We start from the raw sequence: 23,623 nt of genomic DNA on the forward strand, positions 1-23,623 counted from the left end.
AGAGACAAAACCACTTGGTGGCACTAGCGAGCTTCTGTGTGTGTATGTTTCCTCCCATCGCTGCATTAGAGATGATTAAAGATCTTTTATAAACTCCGCCCTTCAAGTCGTCCAGAAAGTAGGCCTATAAGTTAATTCATTTCCAGCAGGAGAATTTTTAGGCTGCTGTCTCTCATATAAAATGTTACTGGAGTTATCAGCTGCTATGGAAACTTTATTTCATAACCTGATACTGTTATCACAGTAACATCAATGTTTATGTTTTGTTTGTTTGTTTTTTAATGAAACGGGATACTTTGAAAATAAGCTTACTAAGTGCTGCAGGTATGAAATCCCACAATACACAACACTTACAAAAAGCTTGTTGGTAATGAAATATAGCACTGTTTAATATAATGCATTGTTGGATAAGCGGAAGAATGCATGCATGGATGGATGTTTTAAAAGAGTTATCACATGTAATCTGTTTATAAAATGCTCCACAGAAAGTCTAATGTAACACCACAAGAGCATGATGTAAGCAGAAATTACATTTGGAGGGGAAAGAAAGCATCGATTTTAACGTTTATCTTTAAATAAACGCATATGTCACATCCACATCAGCAGAATGCTGCTAATTTTAAAGACCATAAAGTCGTACCGAAAGAGACAGGAAGCAGCGCTGCTGCTGTCAAAATAAAAGCACGTTGACACAAGCGCTGACAAATGTGAAGCAAGCAGTGGTGGTAGTAGCGTATAATCAGCATCTGCAATTATTTTTTTTAAACAGACACACCGTTCTGCAAGTCCACGAACCTCTTCCAGTCTGCACCAGAGAGTCAAACAAAGGGCAAAGCATTACAGAAGGCCACAATTGTGCACATTAAATACAAATCTTTACACTGAATGAAAACTTTACACTGAATAACTAAACATCTGAATAGGCTGCAGACAAACAATGACGTGCAGATTTGTAACAAAACGTGGTAACCCACCTTAGTGCAGCACTGGTCTTTAGAGGGGCTGAGGATGCCACAGACTGATATACAACTTTCAGACTTTTTTTTTTTTTTAATTAGTAATTCAAAATAAATTATTGATCTTCTAATACTGGGCCTCTAATAAAGTATGCATTTGGTTCAATAGTCCCTTGGTTATTTCAGTATAAAAACAATAAGCTAATGTGTAAAACTACGCAAATGTGTATATGTACGTATGTATATAGGTGTATATGTGTGTAGATAGTCACATATGTGTACATGTGTATATATGTGCATAGGTGTATGTATATGTGTATATAAATATATAGATTATATGTATGTAGGTGTAATTTGTTCTTTTTTAATCCCTCCAAGATGCAGATGAAAATTTATTTATTTATTTTGCTAAGATTACCATTCGCCAAAATGTTCAAGATGTTGTCAATGTTCAAATTCAATTGTTTTATTTTATTTTGTTGTACTGAAAAAGAGGTGACTTGGAAATGTAAACAGAACATTCTATTTAAACAATAAAATACACTGTTGTTCAAAAAACAATAAGCCATTGTCCTTCTAATAAGGCCATGCTCATTTGAACATGCCAAGAAAACTAATCCTGCAAAGGAAACCTGTGACTGTAAAACTGTAGCTGATCACAACACTTAACTGATAATCTACTTCCAAACTGTATTTAGGGGATGTTTGAAATTAGAGAAATAAAATATGAACTCTGGGAGAAAAAGTATTTCTGTAAGCTTGTGGAATAGTTGTAACAAGAAATTAAGATCATGTATTTCAAGATGTAAAATATTTTTTTTATTTTAATTAGATGACAAATGCACATCTCTTTGTTCTTGGTGAAAGCTTGTATATATTTGGCTGCTGTTCTCATTTTCACATTCCCATTTTTTTTTTCTTGGTATTTAAGATTTTTATTGAAAGATCTGATGTTAAAATAAGATGACCATCACAATACATGATTTTGAAAAGATTTTGTCAGTTTTTGCTATAAATCTTTGAAACTTTAATGTAAATTGGCCTGCTGTTATTCATTGTGTTTACTATGTACATAAAATTACTTTTGAAATTTAGGCCTATTTTTGATGTTGACACCATTGACATCCTTCTGTAAACATACCCTTCATCTGCCCTATGGGGTGTCAAACCTGTTATTGTTAATGGCCCACACACAGGCCAGTTTGATCTCAATTGAACCAAACCAGTAAAACTGTATTTAAAAAAAAAAAAAAAAAAAAAACAATAATAAAAACACTCCTCAAAAATTTTTCCTGTCTATTATTGTAAAAAAAAAAGTACTTTCTGAATATGTTAACCTGGGTCACAGCCAAGATTTTTAAACCTTAAGTCTAAGCTCTAAGACACAACTGACCATACTTTCTTATGAAATTGCAACAGAAATTATTATATCTTTTTAAACTATGTTTCTTGATAATGAACAGCCTCGACGTGGCGGGCATTTATCAAAAAACCTGAGCAGTAAATGACTTCACACTTTGCAAACTAAAGCCATCCACTGGGCCAAATGGGAGCCTGTGGCGGCGCGGTTCTAGCCCTCAGGCCGCATGTTGGACACTGCTTTGTTAAACACGCTACAGCTGGGCTTTTATTTTGACAGCTCCTATGTGTGTAAATGGTGTTTTACCGCTGTCGCCACTGTGGACTTGACGCTAGTCTGCGACCAGCTGAGCTGTTTATCCCTTCAGGAAAGTGTGTCTGGCTTAGTGACGACACTTCCCCCGCTCGCCTTTCGTCCAGAACTTTTTTTTTCCTTCTCCACACTCCAGGACGCAGGGAATTTAACTTTTTCCTTCTCCCCCCCTTTTCTTTTTTCTCAGTTAAAAAAATAAAACTCCAGCATGTCGCCGCCGTCTCGACGGCTTCAGACGAAGCCCGTGATTACCTGCCTGAAGACTTTCCTTATCTCCTACAGCCTTATTTTCTGGGTGAGTCGCCGGACATGTAACGGGGAAAGGGGGACAACAGGCTAATAAAGGAGCAACAATAGGCTCCGAACGGCGGCTATGCCAACGAGGCTAGCTGTTTCTTCAAATCACTGCAGAAGTTAAATATGCTGGATAAATGTCGACAAGTCAGATTAGAGTTGGTTTTATGTCTGCGGCAGTAACCACTTGTTGAAAATTCGCCGACTTGGTGTTTATCGACCGTTGGAAGCTGCAATTAGCAGTTGAGTCACGAATAAACTCGAACCGCAGTGTCAGTTTTAACGGATGTTTTAACGAGTTAATACATTATATCTTCTGAAATACTCAAAGTCTATTAGACTTATAAGGTAATTAATATGAGGACCGGATCCCAGCAGACTGGCTAAAGGTTTAGCATCGATCGTATAACGGAGAAACACTCTACTTTTATTTGAATGTGTTCTCCTTTCTATCACAATAGCTGTTAAAACTATTCAGCTTCAAAAACTTTACTACCAGCTGTCTTTGTGTTCCATCAAGGATGCATTCATATATCTGTTTTTGAGCCACTGTTTTCCTTGTTAGATAACATATCTTGACTTGTGTAAACCAGAGCCAAACAAAATGTGGGACAGAGCACCTGCCTAAAGTCAATCGTCTCTAATCAGCCATAGTGGCTAGTTTTATAATTAAATGATGTTTTAGTCATTTATCAGCTCAGATAACTGCTTTTAGTTCAGGGTTTATTCTTCTGTGTGTTCAGGCTGCAGCTAAAAATTACTTTGGTGCTTGAGATTGTTGATTAATTGTACATTTTTAGGTTGTTTACCTTTTAGTAATTTGGCACTAATTTTAGGGGAATTCCTTCTTCTTCTTCCGTTTAATACATGTTTAAAATTTATGTTATTGAAACGTCATCCTTCATTTTTGCTCATTTACCAGTCCATCAGCAGAACTAGCAAAGCGCTGGGCCAGTAATTGATGCCTGAATATGATGCATATTATTTGTTTGTTTACTTTGTTTGTGTTGCCACGCTCATCACAGTAGCCTTTAACCTTTAGCCAGTGAAAAATTGATGTTGCAACAGATTGGCTGTCATCACGTCACATCAGCAACTGTGATCAGTTAACTTTGTTTCACCCTTTGGCAGATAAATCAGTACACCCTTGTAAAAGTCTGATAAAACAGTCCTGCAGTAACTCTGGCTTAGATGTTGTTTCACCTGCAGTTTGTGGTGCTGCATTTACCTTACTGGTGTTTCCAGTATTGTAATCTCATCCAAGCATCTCATTTATATCAATGAAAGTTCCCAGTTTTTTGTTTTGGTCTTAATTTCACAGCTGTTGTTCAAAACCTATGCATGCTTCTCAGATTAGAGGATTCAACTAGTAATTTTTCTCCCAGTGTGCTGAAACTGTTATTTTTTTTTTTTTTTTTAGCAGCTGATTAATGGGTTTGTCTGAAAATGTCAGAAATAATTTGAAGATTACAGCTCAGCTTCATAACATGACAAGATGACATTTCATTAGAGCTGAGCTCAAGTTTTTATATACACGTAGAACAAGAATACAAAATCATATGATTTACGGGATAAAATATAGATTACAGAATAAATCTTCAGATTTCTTGTTTAGTCTGACCAGTAGTGCAAGACAAAGACAGTGTTTAAAGCTCTCTAATTAATCTCTTTAATTTTCCTCCATAGACATTTCAGTTATAATTTGCAGCTCTAATTTGATGCTTTTGTTCAGGGATGCACAGATGTTCCGAAGAATAATCCAGTCGATTTTATGTTTAATTCTCTATTTTTGGTTAGTTTACTTTGGGTCCCCTTTTTTATGTCAGTGAAACAAAGAATTCTTAATCAGGGCCCAACATAACCTCGAGCCAGTAAAGAAGTATCCTGGGCAAGTTGCTGCTGCTTCCTCTTTTTGTGCCAGTGACGGTGTTTCCACTAGTTGTTTCCTCTTTGGAGCCAGCTAATAGTTTAAAGATAGTTTAAACGTGCAGAAGAGCGATGTTTTTAGCTGCTCCCATCCACTGCCAGTTTGTTTTACACCACAGCAGCACTGCTGACTTAAGAAGTGTTTAATAAAAGCTGTGCATGTGTGCAGACAAACTGCAAGCTTAGTTTCTCAGTTTTCTGGTACATTTTTCTGCAGGCTAGCAGCAGCCAGCATGTCTCCAGCAACAACAGCCTGCATTTGCTCTTTAAAAAAAAAAAAAAAAAGCTTTATTCGCCAATTATTTTGCAGATTTATTTATTAATATACAATATAAATTTACTGCTATATTAGATAAATATAGCAGTAGATATTAGATAAAGCTAGCGGCATATAAAATAATAATTAAATTGTCTTTTTTGTGGGCCAGTAAAAATGTACAAGGCCCCAATAAAAGTCTGGTCTAGTTGCCCAGTGGCCTAGGGAGGAAAAAAATGTTCTGTTGACACAGCCTCTTTTTAAAATAACTGACCTATCTGAACATTTAGTCAGCCAAAACAAATTAATATTGGCTGTTGATGTCTTTTAAAGTCATCTTCAGGATTTTTCCTGCATTAATGCAAAAATGTTGGCGTGCCTCCCAAATGAAAACAACCAGGATCGTAATTAAAACATTTAAGCTGCTCATGCAGAAATAACAGCAAAATGCACAGACTTTCTGTTAAGTAAAGTAACCTAAACACATTGCCTTAAATATGTGTGGATTCTCCATTTTGAGAGAGGGAAAAACCCTGCAGTTCTGGTTGATTTTTCCTTTGGGGGAAAGCCAAAACCTTTTGGGAGGTGCTAAATTTATCTCTCTGGATTTTGGAAATGCCAAATTCAAATGTGAATTATGGTGCTTGTTTAAAAAAAATGAAATGGGAAAATGATATTTTGAGGGGGGAAAAAAGTCTGACTTTCAGCAGCTGGGAAATTATAAGATCATATTTCACCATTTTCTCATTTTATTAACTAAAAGTAATTTGTAGTTGCCATACCCATTTACACGTTTATTTTGTTTTTTTGTGTGTTGTTTTACAAAAAAAGCATATATAAGCTTGTCTTAAGATGAAAACAGACACCTACAGTTCTCCATGTTAGTCTTTGCTCTGAGCAAACAGCCCTGTGAGGCTGCTGCTGCTGCTTCTGCTAACACAGAGTTCAGGGCTGTGCTTTTATCTGACAGTTTATTGCTGCAGCCTGGCTGAGCTGATGCCTCCCCTCAGGCTAATGACTTGTGTGGGGGAGCATTAAAGGAAAAGCTGCTGAGATTGAGATTAAATCACAGGCTGAGGCCTGAATCCCAGATGTCTCCTTAGTGAAACACGCGAGACAGGTAGATAAATAATCTGCAGCATATTAATTGTGTATCTTGCCACTGACACAAGTGGAAGGAGAGTTTATCGGACCTATGGAGGCTGTATCCTGTTTGTCTCAGATGCAATCTAGCCTCTGCCTCATCTGCATTTGTTCCCCTGAGATCAGTGCAGATTCAATAAAGGAAGTCACTAAGGGAAATTGTGTTTTTCTGGATGCAGCCCAGCATGGCTGGGTCCCTGAGGTTAATATTAGATTTCTAGAGCAAAATTCCCACCACATATTGGTGATTGGTGTTTAAGAAGAAAGAGGGGTTCCAAAAAATAACAAAATATTTAGTTTTTATTATCATATGTGACAAAGAATAGAAGATCTTTATATTTTGGAAGCTGAAGTTGGTAAATGTTTGAATTGATAAATAGAAATGTTGCCAGCTGGTTTTTGGTTTTGTTTTTTTTCCCCCTGGTGAGCCAATTAATCTGCTCATTGTTTACAATTGTCACCAGAGCTACAGAATTAAGTTAAATAATTGTGTTTCTGAATGCTAACCGTATTGTTGAGTAACTGGTTGGTTTTGACCCTTTAATCTTAGGTTTGTATCAATGACAGGTCCTAAAAGTCCTCTTCATCTTTCTCTGGCTTTTTTTGATGCCTGAGCTGACTCTCCCTTCTGTCTCCAGGTCACAGGCGTCATCCTGCTGGCCGTTGGCGTGTGGGGGAAGGTGAGCCTGGAGGCCTACATCGCCCTGGTTGCCGAGGAGAGCACCAATGCACCATATGTCCTCATCGGGACCGGAGCCATCATCGTTATATTTGGACTATTCGGCTGCTTTGCTACGTGCCGTGGCAGCCCGTGGATGCTCAAACTGGTCAGTGAGAGAACAGCAGGAAACATTCCCAATCTCAGAGATGACCTTGCTTGATTGTTTTTCTTTTGTGTTTCTCAGTATGCCATGTTTTTGACCTTGGTCTTCCTGGCTGAGCTCGTGGCAGGAGTCTCAGGCTTTATTTTCAGGCATGAGGTGAGGAAGTGAAAATATTTTTTTTGATATGAGGTAAATCAGTGAATTCAGTTGGTTAGTGAGCTATCTTGACCTTAAACTTTAAGGTGGAACACTAGGATCAAAAAGAAACTACAACATCACACTGAGTGAATGTTTGTCATTCATTTCTATGAGTGACGGTGTCTAAAAACAAGTTAAAACGGTGTTAAAACAAGTTCAGCAACACAAAAAGTGAAATCATGCAGCCAATCCCGTGAGTGCGTGCAGAGTCTGAAGCAGAAAGTTGGTAACCACTGTGATGCCTGTTTTTTCTCAGTGGGGTTAAAGCTTTGTTAAGCAAACTCATAGTAAGCCCCTCTGCTCATCAAAATGGGTAATTCCTTTGTTTTGAACTCATCAGATCAAGGCCAAACTGGGCACCGCCTATCAAAAGGCAGTGCAAAACTACAACAGCACGGAGGGAGGCAGGGATCTAGTGGACAACATACAGAAGACGGTAAGTGGGAGATTTTCCATCACACTAATGGTGTTCCTCTTATCTGACTTTGTCTCATTGTACAAGCCAGAGGGCTCCTGTTTATATAAAAACATTTTAAAGGTCAACTTCACACAGAGCGCACACAAGCACTGCAGCAGTGCTCTCCTTGAACCATGTTGCTCTTGTCACTGAAGGTGTTTTCCCAAAGGGGAATCTAAAACATGGCTTTGTTTTCATTTTTTTTTTTTGTGACTTGCTTCCAGCTTCATTGCTGTGGGATTAATAATTACACGGACTGGAACAATACAGAGAACGGCATCCCCACCAGCTGCTGCAAAGTTGCTGCCAAGTGCTCACCAGACATTCTGAAGGATTTTGTGAAGGCTGGGGATGAGGTTTACACAACGGTGAGTTAGCAATAAACAGTTAATTTAAAAAAATGTTTAACTCTATTTGTAAAAAGTTTTGAATCCATAATATTCTCTGTTTATTTTTCTGCTACATAGGGCTGCTTTGCACTGGTGACCAGCACAATGGAGGACAATCTGGGAATAATTGCTGGGATTTCTTTTGGAATTGCATTCTTCCAGGTACACACATATTTTGCTCCCAGTTAGCTTCTACACAGAAATAGATTGTGGCTGCAAACAATTTGAAAATCTTAAGCTGGGTGTAGGAACCACTTAGTACTGTTTCCTGTAAGTAAGAATCAACTTATGTTAATGAAGTTAAATTTGATTTATGTAATGCCAATTCACAACAACAGTCACCTCAAGGCATTTTGTATTGCAAGGTAAAGACCCTGCAATGTTGGAGAGAAAAATTGAACAAAACAATTCTATGACCAAGCACTTGGTGACAATGAGAAGAAAGAACCCCCATTAAAGAGCCAGCAGAACCAGGCTCGGGAAGGGGCAGCCACAGGGAGGTGAGGACAGCATAAACTGTGGGAGAGTAACAAAAGTTTATGACATCAGAAGTGAAGAGAGAAGTGGAAGCCCCCCAGCAGCCTAAGCCTACAGCAGAATAACTAAGGGAGGGTTCAGGGTCACCTGATTCAGCCCTGACTATAAGCTTTATCAAAAAGGAAAGTTTTGAGTCTTATTTTAAAAGGCACAGTGTCTGTCTCCCAGATGCAAACTGGGAGCTGGTTCCACTGGAGAGGGGTCTTTGCCTCCCATTCTACCTTTAGAAACTTTAGCAGCCAAGTGTGCCTGAAGTCTGAGAGCAAAGTGTTCTGTTTGGATAATATGGAACTAAGAGCTCTTTAAGGTACAATGAGGTGTTCAGTATTCAATTCTGCATTTTCATTGGCTTCAATTCTGGAGCCAATGAAGAGAAATTAATGATTTATTTCAGGTACGTGTTAGTACTCTTGCTGCTTTTCTGAAAGTTTTTTGGACAACCTCATAATAAGAAATTACAGCAGTTTGCCTCAAAGTAACAAATGCATGAAGTAGTTTTTCAGCATCACTCTAAGACAGATGAAAGAAGGCGGTCGTCATTGAGCCAGGTGTTCTTCTGGAAATAAATAGGCAGATGATAGCTGCAGCGGCACTTGTTGTTCTGTTTTTCTTTACTTATTATTGGAAATGGGCTCAAACTTCTCATCACTAAAACTTTAGAAGAAACTAAAAGGCCAGTGTACAACTGGAGGGTTTGTCTTGAATTTTGATTTTGCTGTGACCCATCGCTACTAACCAACAAAACAGGACAGATGAAGGTAAAGTGTGCAAATCTGAATGTATGGGATTCCAACAAAGGAAATCTAGTTGAGTTGTGGCAGCAGAAAGCTTGTTTGTATGATGTGTTCGCCAGCTGTTCTTGTGAAGGTGCCAAGGGGGGCGTAGCATGGAGACTGAGAGCAGAGGAAACACAGCTGTGCGTCTTGGCCCTGATTCAGTGGTTATTGTCCTCGTACAGTCTGCATTCTGATGTCCAACTCAAGTTTATTGATCCACGTTGTGCAATGTGGATTCCAGTGTACTTCAAATATTGCTAAAATCACATGTAGGTCATTTTTACTCAAAGCAGCAACCAGCACTTCCTTCAGTGGCCACTTGAGGCTTTCCCCAAAAGCAAGTCGGTCACCATAGTCTCCCATGTTAGAATACCCAAATTTACAGCATTTAGAAAGCTGTAAAGTTTGTGAATTACCCCCAGTTTTTTCAACTCCACTAAATAATCTTCTTTCACACCTGTTGGACCTGTGGACAGGTTCTTAGAAGAACTATCTCCACACCCACACCACAATGGTGGTATATGAAAAGTAGTATATGAAAACTTTACCACTGCCTGACAGTTTAGTTAATGTTTAGTTACTCGTAGCCTGTCAGAGCACTAATGTGGCTGCAGAGCTGTGACTTACAGAGTAGGAAAACTGTACAACCCGAAGTGTTTTCCAGTTAAGATAAACATAAAAATCTTTTGAAGTCTCCACAAAACCTGAATAAACAACATGACTACAATAATGATGGAAATTATTTAAGCACCCAGGATAAAATTAGTAAAAAGAGAATCAGTTTAAAATGTATTTTTAAAAAAGACCCGAAGGACAGATTAATTATGAAATATATTTGAAGTTACCATGAAATTTGTCTGATTATCCGTCTGTCCATTCATTACTTTGGTTGTGGGGGCAGCAGTCTAAGCAGAGACACCGCAAACTCCCTGCTTCGAGACATCTTCTCCAGCTCCTCAGAGGTGGTCTCAAACCAGCTGAGAGACAAAATCTCTCAAACATGTCCTGGGGAACCCCCCCCCCCCCCCCCCCCCCCCCCCCCCAAGGTGGAAGTGCTCAAAACACCTTAACTAGGAGGCGTCTTGTTCAAGATGACCAAACAACCTCTTCGAATGACTGAAATCCTCCCATCTTATCTCTAAGGCTGAGCCCAGACAGAGGAACCTCATTTCTGTCACTTGTGCCCACAGCTTCATTCTTTTAGTCTCTACCCACAGCTCGTGGCCACTGGTGAGAGCAGGAATGTAGATCAACCGGTAAATCGCCAGCTTCGTTTTTACACTCAGCTCTCTTCACCTCAGCAGATCAGTACAGCAGCCACGTTACTGCAGACGATGCATCGGTCCATCCAGCTTCCTTCCACACTAAATAAACAAACCCACAAGTTGTAAAATGTTAGAGAGTCAATTAAAGTAGATCCAAAAAAAAAATTAATAAAAATTCAACAAAACAGAATAATTGAATGCAGTGAACTGATTACCAAAATGTGGGCTGAGATGTCATCTACAAATGAACACTTGTAGTTTTCAGTTCAGTGATCAAATCAAATATTTATGATTAAATCTTAAAGTTTAAATAGACAATAAAACAAAGCCGTGGGATTTAAGCTACTTGTTGTTCTTCATTAATCTGCCCTTTGATCCAGTAAATATCCAGCGTCTTGCCAATGAATAAAAGATGGCAATAAATCCATGAAAACACAACAAAAATAAATAATTGTTTGATTTGAAGTAACTTAAGGTTTCATGAGACCACAGAAGATTTCCAGATTTCTGTTTGGGATGCAGCTTGAAATTGTTTCTTGACTTCTGGTTTCAGGTCATTGGGATATTCCTGGCCTGCTGCTTGTCTCGATATATCACCAACAATCAGTATGAGATGGTCTAACAGTCACCTTCCACTGGCAAGTCTTTTATGTCTTTTATCATACAGATTTCTTTGAGGAGTTGTTGTAATGGGTTTTCTGCTTCTGTTTGCAGGTCACTGATGAGCCGCTCCTGGTGCAAACTGAGTTGGGATTTTAATGTTTTGTGTTTGTGTTATTTTCATGGCATTTTAGAGAAGGGAAAACACTCACCGCTTCTTCTTTTACTCAATCTCACAGAAGGGGAAAAATGTCTGAGGGACATCAAAAAGGGAGATTACCTAAAACGTAGTGTAACCAAAAAAAACGATCAGAACATTTCACAGGTCATTTGTTATTTCTGGGAGTATTTATGTTGTGCGTTAGTGTCACTTTTTTTTGATTTAATTAATTTGTCAACACTTTCATGTACTGTTTTGCAGTTGCCTTATTTTGTAATTTTGCTAGTAGCCTGTAGCTGAGCAGATGAAATGTAGATGATAATCTGTTAACGTTAAACTTCTGTGTATCTTTATGTGAAACCTATATAAGCCCAAGAAATTGACAGGAGGTCGGCATCCTGAAATCAATTGTACACAGTTTATAGGAGTTGTGTGGGAAAACGAGCCTTACCAATCATGTGATGAAGTCCCGTTCAAAGCTTGCGTTCATGTGTGCCAACTACAGCCGGCTTCTTACGATTTTCAGTGATAGTGTTATTCTTGTGTGGATGCATGTGAAATACTTGAAAATAAAAGATGAGATCCAGTGTTTCTGACAGTGTGTGTTCTCAGCAGCTGTCTGCGCAGCTGTTTGCTCCAAAAAGAAAAGAAAAAAGCAACACAAATATTCTGGCAGCAGAGGTTATTTGGCAGACAAACATGCCACAGTTATTTGGGGCCTTCTGAAGGATGCATGTAAACTTCAAGATAGGAAAGCATCCTGGTTTTTCCACAGTGAAGGATGAAAAAAATGTACTGAGTGACCAAAGGGGAATTTACCATCCATGTTCTCAAGCTCTGAACCTTTTGATACTGCAGTGAGACACGACCAGCAGGTATACCACTAAATTACACGCTAAAAATCTGATGTGGCTTTTAACGTTTACCCAGAGGTGTGGCTATAGGAGGTGAAAAATGCCCCCACCCACCCCCCAGATTGTCTCTGTGTCATTCCCTAGCTTCTGTAATTTGCAGTGGTGAACTTAAAATAAAGGTTGCGTGCCACATTGTTTTTCACTTCTGCCACACAGTACAGTAAAACACATTAACAGTTGTAACAAGACTGCACTTTGTTAATTCAATCACTTCACTGTTGAATCTCATGCTTCATTGCGGAGGTCTGTTTGCAATGGTTTGAGATTTATTTCTAATGCACATCTTCAGTGAAATGCTTGGAAGACTCGGGGGGGGGGGGGTATTTTAGCCAAAAAAAAAAAAAAAAAAGGCCTAAGTCTCTTAATTTCAGGTTTCACTGTATAGAAAACAGAAATACCCAGTGGGTGCATCTGACATGATGTGCATGTGCATGTGTGTGCAGGAGTTATAACCACCAGTTATATCTTGGTGTTTTGGTTATTTTTGTTGAGTCAGTGTTGACATAATAAATCGCAAAACAGGCCAGGCTGGTTGGACCCAAAACTTTTGCATGAGCATGAATATGTGAAAAAGCATAGTTGATTGTTTAAATCCAGATTTTGATTTCATTCATTTACTAAAGCAGGACTTTTTGATTTGTTGTCTCAGGGCAACATTATGTAGTTAGACCACTTTTCTTAGGGCAACAATAGTAAAGCAGTGCTTCTACTGTAAACTCTGGTCCTTGGCACTGCTTGTTTTTGGTTTTTAGGCGCTTCACTGCTACAACACACTTAATTGCATCATTTAATACACAGTTGATCACTTAAATCAGGTGTGGTGGAGCGAGGATTGGGGTTCTCAGGAGAACCTCTGTGTTAGCGTTTTGAGAACACAGATGGAATATATAACTTATGCACTAACTTATGTTAACTTACAGGAAATTGACACACAAACTTTATGGGAGGAAAGAATGTGATTGGACAGTTGGAGAGCAAGCTAAGAGTGGACCCTAGAATCAGGTTGAGGAACATTTAGGAGGTTGAGGTCAGATAAGGGTCAGACATACATGTGATATGTCTGGGTAAGCAATAGTGCATGTATGTAAATGATGTGTGCACACGTGTGTCTGGAGCTTAAGTCAAAGAACTGGGATATTCTTCAAAGGCCAAGTCAGTCATCCGATCTCAACCCAACAGAGCATACGTTTCCATTATTAAATACACAACTGAAAGCAGCAAGACCCACAAACAGCAAATGAAGGTGGTTGCAGTAGAGGCCTAGCAGATCATCACAAGAGAGGAAACAACATTTTGTGATGTCCATGGGTTCTAGACTTCAGGCAGTCAAGATGTTAAGGTTTTCATTGTGAGTGACCAGAATGGACAAGATTAGAAATGAGTACAGCAGCGAGACAGCTCAGGTTGAGCGGTTCGGAAACACACCGGCAAGGGTGAGATGGTTTGGACATGTGCAGAGGAGGGATAATGGATACACTGGACAAAGAATGTTGAAGATGGAGCTGCCAGGCAGGAGAAAAAGAGGAGGACCACACAGCAGGTTCATGGATGTAGTGAAGGAGGACATACAGAGGGTTGGTGTGACAGAAGCTATGGACAGAGTGAGATGGAGGCAGATGATCTGCCATTGCGATCATATGTAAAATTGTCATTTATCTATAACTTATTACTTTAGCATAGTATGAAAATAGGAAAAGTGGTAAAACTTATGAAAATGCAGCTTAAAGTCCAACAAGTCCACTATTTGGAGCATTTTCAAACTAAAAACATCTTATAGGATCCACATCTCTTTCTGAGAGATGCACCATTACGCGTGGATTAATCTCCACAGCATTAAAACACTGGATGTGTGATGATGCGTTTCTGGTTTGTTATTCTGCCTGGGGTCCTCTCCCGTTCAGAGGAGTTTCTTGCATCAGCGAGGACGCTTTACTTGAACCGACAAAACCCAACCGCCAGGGGGCAGTGCTGTGCAGTATGACTCTAAGCCAACTGGGTTCAGACGGAAAGACGAGTTCGGACTATGCTTACCTGAATTTTAAACTGTCTGCGGGTTAAATTCTTGACAAACCCGACCGTGCACAGTGCAGCCCCACAATTTGAATCAGTGTTGCCTTCAGGGGACAAACGGTCCGGAAAAGATGAGGCGTACACAGGGTGCAGCTAATTGCAGACAAGCCCAGAACAAATACCTTTGACTGGCGGCTGCCAGGTCTCCTTTCATTGGTCAGTTATGGATCAGCCGCTGCAGAAGTCCCGCCTGCAACTGTCATGGAGACCAAATGGCTCTGCAGAAAAACCCAGAGAGGGTGGAGTTTTATTTTTTTTCCAACCCGGCTGCTGGGTATAAAGAGAGGCTTAACTGCCAGTCAGCTGAAGAAATTTGTGTTTTTCTTCCCGGTGTGTGGTGTGCTGCCTGAGAAGACTTGATTTAACCAACCTGCACGCCAAGAAAGCTTTACCTCAGGTTTTCAGGTCAGTCTGCGTTCTTTTATTTAATGCCTCTCTGATTAAAGGGTGTTCGGATTTCAGCAGCAGGAAGTCAAGGTCATAGTGATGTTTCGGGCATGCCATAAAATGAAAGTGATCATAGTGATGATTTATCTTTTTTTAATTAAAGATGTGCACCCGCTGCGTCTTTCTCCTGCAGCCAAGCATTACTCTAGTGTGCTGCAGGTGCTTCATTGTCCGTGCTGATTATGTAAAGCTGTGTCTCAGGGGGATTTGGCCTCGCTCTGCTGTATTTCTGCAAAGTCTGCTCAACCTCCTGCACCTTTCCTGCACCCTAATCTTTCCTCCCTTCATCTTGCAGATCACCAAAAAGCGCCAAGCAGCTCTGCCTTAAAGATCCACCCCACCGGCCTGCGCTACACTGTAACCTACAGCCTTCAAAAATGATGCAGATCAGCAGCGACTCTGTCGGCAACAAGCACTCCCTCATTAACGTCATGCACCGCTTCATAGCGGCCACCAACAACATGGACGAGACAATCATGGTGCCGAGTCTGCTGCGAGACATGCCGCTGGACGAGCATCAGGCCAACAACAACGAACCGCCGTGCAGCGACAAGCAGAGGGACATGTACGAGCACTACCTGCTCCTCAAGTCCATAAAAAACGACATGGAGTGGGGTCTGCTGAAGAGGGAGGTGAGCAGCGGTGCCAGCTTCCTGGAGATGGCGGTGAAGCGGGAAGAGCAGCAGCAGAACGGAGACATGCACATGGATGACAACTCTGACCTGGAGCATCAGTTTCATTATCACCTCAGAGGACTATTTGGCGTGCTGTCCAAGCTGACCATGCAGGCAGATCACCTCACCAACCGGTACAAGAGGGAAATCGGAGGAGGAAACTTCATGAGATAGAAGTCGCTGCATGCCCCCCCCCCCCCCCCTCTCAAAATGACTTGAAACAATGAGATGATTTGTGAAGGGGCCCGATCTCTTCCAAGACTCTCAGATGGACTAAACTGACCAGGGCAACCACTCCTGACCTCTCCTGCTCCTGAAAAACACCCAAACGTCAATCCTGCTTCCCCACCACTCATGAAACCAGTGATCCCTGCACATGTCTGACTGCCTCTCTGCAGAGGCTGACACATTAGTGCTTGGTGGAGGTTTACTTAATCAAGTCCTGATGAAGCACAGCTCTGGTTTAGGCAGAACCTTGCCCTTACATTATCTACATTTAAATTAATTTCAAATTGTGAATAAAGTTTCAGCCCATAGGAGATATTGAATGCTGGTTATTCTGTCCCTCCTTTAAAAAAAAAAAAAACTTATTTTATTTAAAGCTGAGCTGAAGGGCTCCTGCCTGCAGTGGTGTTAAAGCTTTCCATTCAATACATAACATGGTGTGCCTTGACCTTTTTGTACCATACCCTGTTCAATTCCCTCCCTATTGTGACTGTAAGTTGTTATATGGCTCAAATGTATGTTGGTGGATATTTCATTTTAAAAGCCAATTTTATATTGATGCAGTAAAACTGAAATAAACATGAATCTAATGTTTTGTTTTTGCCTCGTCTGTCGTAACAGGATGTTCAGACTTCCTCTAGTAGCTTGCCTAGAAATAGCAGTTTACCTTTTACTTTGCTATGGTGTGATGTGCTTATAGCTATGCACGATGCATTTTTTTAAAAAACCAAGACTTGTAAACATCACTGAGGAGAAGACACTGGCGAGGGATGGCACTCAATGTATAACTTTTAAAGGAACAACCTTAAAATTGTCTACATGCTGTTTGTCACCTATGGCCTGTGTAATATTAATGCATCAAAATAAGTGCCTGTAGGTATTTTAAGATGGTTGCAAGACCTAGAAGTATTTTGGCCAAGTTTTGCACTAAATGAGTGTCAGTGTTGCTGCAGAGGAGCTCATGGCTCTACTTCAGCAGAATGAGAATTCAGCACCATTTAATCTCAGTATGTTATGCAAATGAAACCTGTCCTAATGCAAATTCCGCATACCCCTGTACAAGCTGAAATTAAGTGTAAATGCACTTTGGCCCTAATCCATATTCAGTCTAAGTCACCTTACAAAAAAAAATCTTCAGAAACCGATCAACAAAATCCTTCGCATTTGTTTGCTAAAGTCATAAAATACACAACTGTGCCTGTGGGTGCAACAAACCTCCTAAACTCTCCCATCTTGACCTAATAACTCTGAAAGTTCAATAATCAAACTGTGGAAATGATGGGAGTAAAGGGCACTGGACCATCAGCGGTGATAAGACTTTATTTGGGTGAGACAAATTTGATAAACAGCCTGCTGTGGTGATGCAGAGAGAACACGGCCTGTAAAACCTGTGAAATAGTTTGGGAAGTTTTAGATATTAGTCTGCAGGTTTGCCACGTTAAGATGATCTATATGTTGTTCCAATAAGAAGCCCATCCATCTATCCATCCATCCATCCATCCATCGCTGAGTGAAGCCCTCCCCTTAGCAACAGCTCCACCAAGAGCAGCCAATCCGGTTGCAAAGGGCCACCCCCCACCCTTTCTCTCTCAAAGGCAGAGCAGTGATTAAGAGATTGTAATGTGGTGAGGGACATCCAGGAAGCAACGGGGCCAACAGACTGGTGCTCCTCTGACGAGCAGCAGCGAGGACGCTGGGGTCAGGGAGTTTGCATGAAAAGTGCTGTGGCGAGAGGCTGCAGTTCTCCTCTGTCTCCGCTCACAATGGGCCTCACAAATGGCTGCAAATCAAAATGGCTGTGCTGGTCAGTGTGCCTCAACCCACTCAGATAAACTGGGTCAACCCAACTGGTGACAGCTGGTCATACAGGGAATGGAAAAGGAAATGCAGCATTTTAACCGACAGATTTACCTCCCTGTTCATTTATTTTTATTCCATACCTAATGGGACTTTAACACTTGAGAAACTTCACTGTACGCACCAGCTCATCACCAAATGGCATCAGTTAGCGATTATCTTCTAAACACAGTGGAATCATCGGGAGAGACCAAAAACTGAGTTATAAGAGTAGATACTGGTGTTACACCAACAGTTATAGACAATTAGATCAACAACATGTTGGACAAAGACACAATTTTTGTAGTTTTGCATCTGTACAGCAATCCAACTGTTTAGGAATTACAGCCATTTTTATACACGGGGATTTCAGGGGATCAACATTAATTGGAAAATTCAATTCAATTCAATTCAATTCAATTTTATTTATATAGCGCCAAATCACAACAAACTGTCGCCTCAATGTAATATAATTTTTAATATAAGAATTGTTTTTAAAACTTAGTTGAAAATCCTTTGCAGTCAATACCTGCCTGAAGTCTTGAACCCATGGAAAGCACCAGATGCTATTTCTTCCTTTGTGATGCAGCCGTTACTGCAGCCACCTCCAGATGCTGTTTGTTTGTGGGTCTTTCTGCTTTCAGTTTTGTATTCAATAAGTGAAAAGCAAACTGTTGGGTTGAGATCAGGTGGCTGACTTGGGCATTGAAAATTTCTTTGCCTTGAGAAACTTTATCTTTCTCTCCTTTTCCATGCTCTTCTCTCCATTGGTTTCATTTGTCCAAAGAGTTTTTTTTCATGTCTTTTGTCCTGTCTCTCTCCCCTCAGCCCCAACCGGTCATGGCCGATGACCGCCCCTCACTGAGCCTGGTTCTGCCGGAGGTTTCTTCCTGTTTTGAATGTTGGGTTTTCTGTGTAATTATTGTAGGGTCTTTACCTTACAATATAAAGCGCCTTGAGGCAACTGTTTGTTGTGATTTGTTGCTATATAAATAAAATTGAATTGAACTGAATTGAAACTACAAGTGCCACTAAATCTAAAGCTCACTATTAACATATGACATCTAACCATCCATCTTCTTAACCGCTTATCCCATCCAGGGTTGTGTGGGCTTGGAACCTATTGCAACTGGGGCTGGGCAATTGGCTTGGTACATCCTGGACCGGTCTCCAGCCTGTCGAGGGAACTTGTAAAATGCTTTAATGCCTCGGAGCATTTCTGCTTTCTAAGCAGGTATTATGCAACCTGTGACACCAGAGAAAGAGTTAATACCTCACAAAGTATCCTAAACTGTCTCAAAGATATGCTCTTTTACAAAAATCATGGGTTTGGTACACTGAATTATTTCTTTGGTCAGATGTTGTTTTCCAGCCAAACAAATCTCAGAGGGTCTGAACCATGCCACCGATATTCTGTAATACAGCTCTGACTGCACAAGTCTTCCAGGTCATGTTAATGTCTTGAGAAACCTGAGAGCGAATGATTGTGACCTCTGAGTACATTGCTGATTGCAAGTGACTCCAGACCAGTGACGAGGAAGTGTTGTTTCATCATGTCGTGATACTTTATGCTTCACTGGCTGGGTTATATTTAAAAAGTTAAATGGATCTTTCTGTAATGTAATCTGTTTTAATTCATCATCGTTGAGTCTAAAAAATGAGAACGTAAAGTGTTGTTCAGATATCTGATATTTTTGGCACAGGTGTGATGTTCCAGTGTGTTTTGGCAACGTGACCGGGGACATGGCAGCCATTTGGTGTTGAAAGATCTGCGTGGATGGCAGACCTCTGCCCAGCTCCGCCTGCCACCCAAAGGCCGTGTGACTGCAGACATGGCAGTGGTTGCTGTCACTTCTCCCAGGAGCAATTTTTGTTACTCAACAGCTGTAAAACTCCAGCCTGATGGGGATAAAGAGCCAGACAGAGCAGGTCAAATTAACCTCATCCAGGCACTGGAGTGTCGATAATCGCAAATATAGCCTCATATCTGCTCATAAAGCACAATTATGTACAGTATCTCCCTGCCGCACCTACAAAACGTTTGCGCTTATCACTTCTTTACCCGTATGTTGACCTTTTTATGGTGACAACAGTGCTCCCTGAGCAAACACCTGTGTGCATTCACTGTAATGTTTGCTTTAATAGGCAGGCATGCTTCAGCAAACCTCTGAGTTAGCTGTGGACTCAAACAAAAGGTACAAACTTCAAATTGTAAATTCTCTCCAAGAAAACATTTATTTAAGTTAAACAGGAAGGGTACACAGGCTCTTAACTTTCCATCAAAGGTGGGAAAAACAGTGACTGGTGCAAAAAGAACCCATGTTATATTTTTACTTTTCATAGTATTTTATTCTAGCATATATGAAACTGTTTAATAAGGTAAGTTTTGTATGAAACTTTTTAATCTATTAATTGGAAGGTCAGTGGTTTGAACCATAGCTCTTTCAATCCCCAAAGAAACTTCAATAAAAAGTCAACAGGACATACACAGGATCAAAATGTTGTTTCCCCCTGACCCACTGTGTATAACTAGAATAAACAAGAGCAGATAGGAAAATAAATATGAAGGATCAAAGTATAAACATGAATTACACAAGATATATTAAAGCCTATATTTAAAGTCTATTATTAAGCTCATCAGCCTGTGAGTGGTACATTAAAAAAACAAGCATTTGAAGTGTGAATGAGTGAACTTGTAGTTTAGGAGCACTTTAAGTGCTCAGTAAGAGTAGAAAAGCACGATATATAAATACCAGTCCAGTTTCCATGTTTACACCCTATGCATTAAGTACAAGTGTCTGGAAGTACAGGTTTTATAGAATAATAAAAGGCCAACCAAATATAGGGAAAATACATCTTTCCCCTCATATATTAAAAGCAAAATTACTAAAATCTAAAAATACTTTGTCATTCAAAGTTTAACTCAGGTAGAAGTACAAAAGTATCCCCTGCAAAATGTACAGAAAGTAAAAGTGCTCGTCAGAAAAAAGATAGATTAGATTACTCCTACCAAGGCTCCAAGCTGAAATCATTTTTTTATTGTTTTAGCTGGTTACAGGTTAACCTGCATCACACCAGCTGTTCTTAAACGTACCTGTGCGATAAAAGGCAACCTCAGCAGCTGTAACAGTATGATGCACACTGCAGATTACTGACTGTCTCGTCTCCAGAGCTTTCCTGGAGAAAAATATCTTGATTAATAATAATAATCAGGATATTTTTGGTTCTCTTATCTTCCTATAAGAAGACCTTCTTTATTTAGAGTAACCACAATGCAGCTTTGGGACCAGGCCACAGTGTTTTCCTTTATCACTGGTGGTTAAACACACCACTGAGTTCAGTCAGTGGTTCTTTTATATGAAAATTATTGATCTTCCATTTTGCTATTAAAATATAAAGAGTGAATAAATGTATGAGAACGTTTTTAAATTAAGATTAAATGGAGTCTGAACATTAACTTAGAACTTGAGTTGCTGTGAGTGCATTTGAAGAAGCCCTCCGGCATGTTGTAACTGGTCCCAAAGGTAACAGTTGCTTGTTATTGAACCACGTTTGTTGTTGCTGATGTGATTGCATGTTGCCCACATGCAGCAGAGTTGGGGTTGCTAGGCATTGCCCTGACGTAAAATCGTCTCATGTGAAGCACGTCGAGACTTACAATACTGCCTTGTGCTGCAGAGATAATGTGAACCAGCACGCTCCCTGATGTCATTAACATTTCTGTGTTTGCGACTTCGGCCTGACTACACGAGAGCAGCGTGGTCGCAGAAAACATCCACGATGGCGGGGGGGAAAAAACGGGCGTCTTCACAAAGTAATTTTATTTATAACTCAGGACAGCTCTCTCAAGTTTGCATGATGTGGGATAAAAAAGGAAGTTATACAGTCAACAAAGTGATTCAAGGAAGCTTGTATGAAAGTGCAGCTCTGGAACCAGCAGCACTGATTCAGAAGAAACTCCAGAGCTGATTAACATGCACAAGATCATGAAAACATGACGCTTTGTTGCTTCCTGTTGTCTTTGAACTGTTATTAGTCAGGATATCATTGTGTGTTTGTTGCTGCGTGTTGATGTCTGAATATATTCAGCTTCATTTAATGGCTGAGGATTGGTCTGGTAAGGTCTGCATTGTTTGTTCAACACCATAAATCAATGCCAAATGGAGATGAAGGGTTTTTGTGTGTGTGCGTGTCTTTGTGATTAGGTAGGGCACTGTGGTCATTTAGAGTTTCTCTGTGGTCATTTTGTGTAGTTTGAAGACATTTTGTGTAACTTTATGATCCATTTCTGTCTTTTTGGTGGTCATTTTGCAGACATTTGTGGTTGTTTTGTGTCCCCTGAAAGACATATTGTATTCATGGTCATGATGAATATTTTTGTAGTTATTTCACAGTGGTACTGTGTAACTTTCTGATTATTTTGTGTCTTTTGTGTAAGGTCATTTTGTGTTTGTGATCTTTTCTTTTTTTTTCTTTTCTCCTTTTTATGGTCACTTCACGCATTTTTGTAGTCATTTTGTTTTTCTTTGTGGTTGTTTTTGTATGTGTATAAAGTCATTTTGTGGTTGTTTTGTGTAACTTTAGGGTAGAATTGTTTCTCTTTGAAGAAGCGTTGTGTCCTTTTGTGGTTTTGTGTAATGTTGTGGTTGGTTTGGGTCTCTTGAAGTTGTTTTGTGTCTCTATTGCCTTTCTTTGTGGTTGTGTTTGTCTATAAAATAGTTTTCTGGTCTTTTTGTGTAACTTTATGGTAGATGTGTCTCTTTGGAGAGGTTTTATGTCCCTTTTGTGGTTTTGGTAAATTTCTTGGCCATTTTATTTAACTTTGATGATATTTTGTGTCTCTTTTAAGTCAGTTTGTATCATTTTGGAGTTCTTTTGTGTGCCTTTGGGATCCGTTTTTGTGACTGTGAATATACCGTGTCTTTTTATGTCAAGCTGTGTGAATAACTTGCAGCAACATGGATATTAGCAGTCTCTTCATGTAGAGGTTTGGCCCAGAGACCCTTGGCCCAAACCTAGTAGCCCTGTTTAAGAATCCATACACAATGCTAACAAGACAGATCTGGGAGAGGGTCAGTGGGGACATGATCTGACTCCAGGCCACACTAAATGGGATGAATTCGGCAAACTATTGCTCTCACAGCTATTAGGTTGCATTTAGGCAACATGATAGGTGAGGCAGGTTTACATTTGTGGGCCATTAGCAATAAATGGACCCAAATGTACAGGACAAAAACATAGAATGGCAAACAGTGCAAACAGATGGTTTCATGCTCAAAGGGAGAGGAGATGTGGGAATGGTGGCAGCCAGAGAGTTAGGGGAACTGTGAGCAGGACATAGAAAGCTCACACGATGGAAGATGATCCACTGTGGATTAAAGGGAAAATGGAGCTGAAAAGCAAAGGCAGACAGCAAAGATAGCTGGTCATGGAGACGGACAGAACAATCTAACAGTGAACAAAGAGCCTGGGTACTGTAGGCAATCAGCTGATGAACCAGAGAGTGTGTATTTATGACTCGCATACACAAATACAAAACAAAAAGGGAACCACAATGGTCACAAGGAGGAGATATTAAGTGTAGGAGATTTTTTTTAAAAGCCATTCGCTTATTTTTGATTTGTCAGCATGAGGAAGCAGCTGTGACGTTGGGAACACCGTGTTCTTTAGGCGAAGGTTTACAGAAGTACCATCCATTTCCTGTTTTTGTCTCCAGCTGTATCAGAAGCCCTGTGGTTGATCTGGTTTGTATGTGTTTGCCGATATGAGGTGGGGGAAAAAAATCACCCTGTGAGTTGTTTGGGTTACAAAGGCTTCCCTTTGCTGGTGAAACAGACACATGTAGAGAAAATTCGTCTGACCACATTAAGGATTGTTTTACTTTTACAGAGAATGCAGATCCCATGAAGGTACACTTCCAAACCATACAGTGCATGCCACTCTGCCTTTTATCGCTGATTCCCACAACACAATCAGTACGTGCCAGCTCTGCACAGAACACACA

The 23,623-nt window shown here is 40.2% G+C and overlaps 2 protein-coding genes across 2 annotated transcripts; both read left to right on the top strand.

The window, feature by feature from the left end:
- The first annotated feature begins 2,654 nt into the window (after positions 1-2,654).
- tspan6 (tetraspanin 6) lies at positions 2,655-12,049 on the top strand. Its single transcript, XM_030740114.1, has 8 exons — positions 2,655-2,923; positions 6,886-7,074; positions 7,153-7,227; positions 7,610-7,705; positions 7,951-8,094; positions 8,194-8,277; positions 11,247-11,331; positions 11,408-12,049. The coding sequence occupies exons 1-7, from the start codon at positions 2,837-2,839 to the stop codon at positions 11,313-11,315; spliced, it is 744 nt and encodes a 247-aa protein (XP_030595974.1). The 5' UTR covers positions 2,655-2,836; the 3' UTR covers positions 11,316-11,331; positions 11,408-12,049.
- Positions 12,050-14,689: 2,640 nt separating this feature from the next.
- mid1ip1l (MID1 interacting protein 1, like) lies at positions 14,690-16,373 on the top strand. The gene is made up of 2 exons (XM_030739004.1): positions 14,690-14,842; positions 15,180-16,373. Exon 2 carries the CDS (start codon positions 15,262-15,264, stop codon positions 15,730-15,732), a length of 471 nt encoding a protein of 156 aa, XP_030594864.1. The 5' UTR covers positions 14,690-14,842; positions 15,180-15,261; the 3' UTR covers positions 15,733-16,373.
- The last annotated feature ends 7,250 nt before the right edge of the window (positions 16,374-23,623 follow it).

This window comes from Archocentrus centrarchus, chromosome 10 (assembly GCF_007364275.1).
Source record: "Archocentrus centrarchus isolate MPI-CPG fArcCen1 chromosome 10, fArcCen1, whole genome shotgun sequence".
NCBI classification, from domain to species: Eukaryota; Metazoa; Chordata; class Actinopteri; order Cichliformes; family Cichlidae; genus Archocentrus; species Archocentrus centrarchus.

Coding starts and splice junctions, on each gene's coding strand:
- tspan6 (XM_030740114.1), top strand. CDS start 2,837: ATGTCGCCGCCGTCTCGACGGCTTCAGACGAAGCCCGTGATTACCTGC. Junction 7,706..7,950: donor TGGACAACATACAGAAGACG/GTAAGTGGGAGA, acceptor ACTTGCTTCCAG/CTTCATTGCTGTGGGATTAA. Junction 8,278..11,246: donor TTGGAATTGCATTCTTCCAG/GTACACACATAT, acceptor TTCTGGTTTCAG/GTCATTGGGATATTCCTGGC.
- mid1ip1l (XM_030739004.1), top strand. CDS start 15,262: ATGATGCAGATCAGCAGCGACTCTGTCGGCAACAAGCACTCCCTCATT.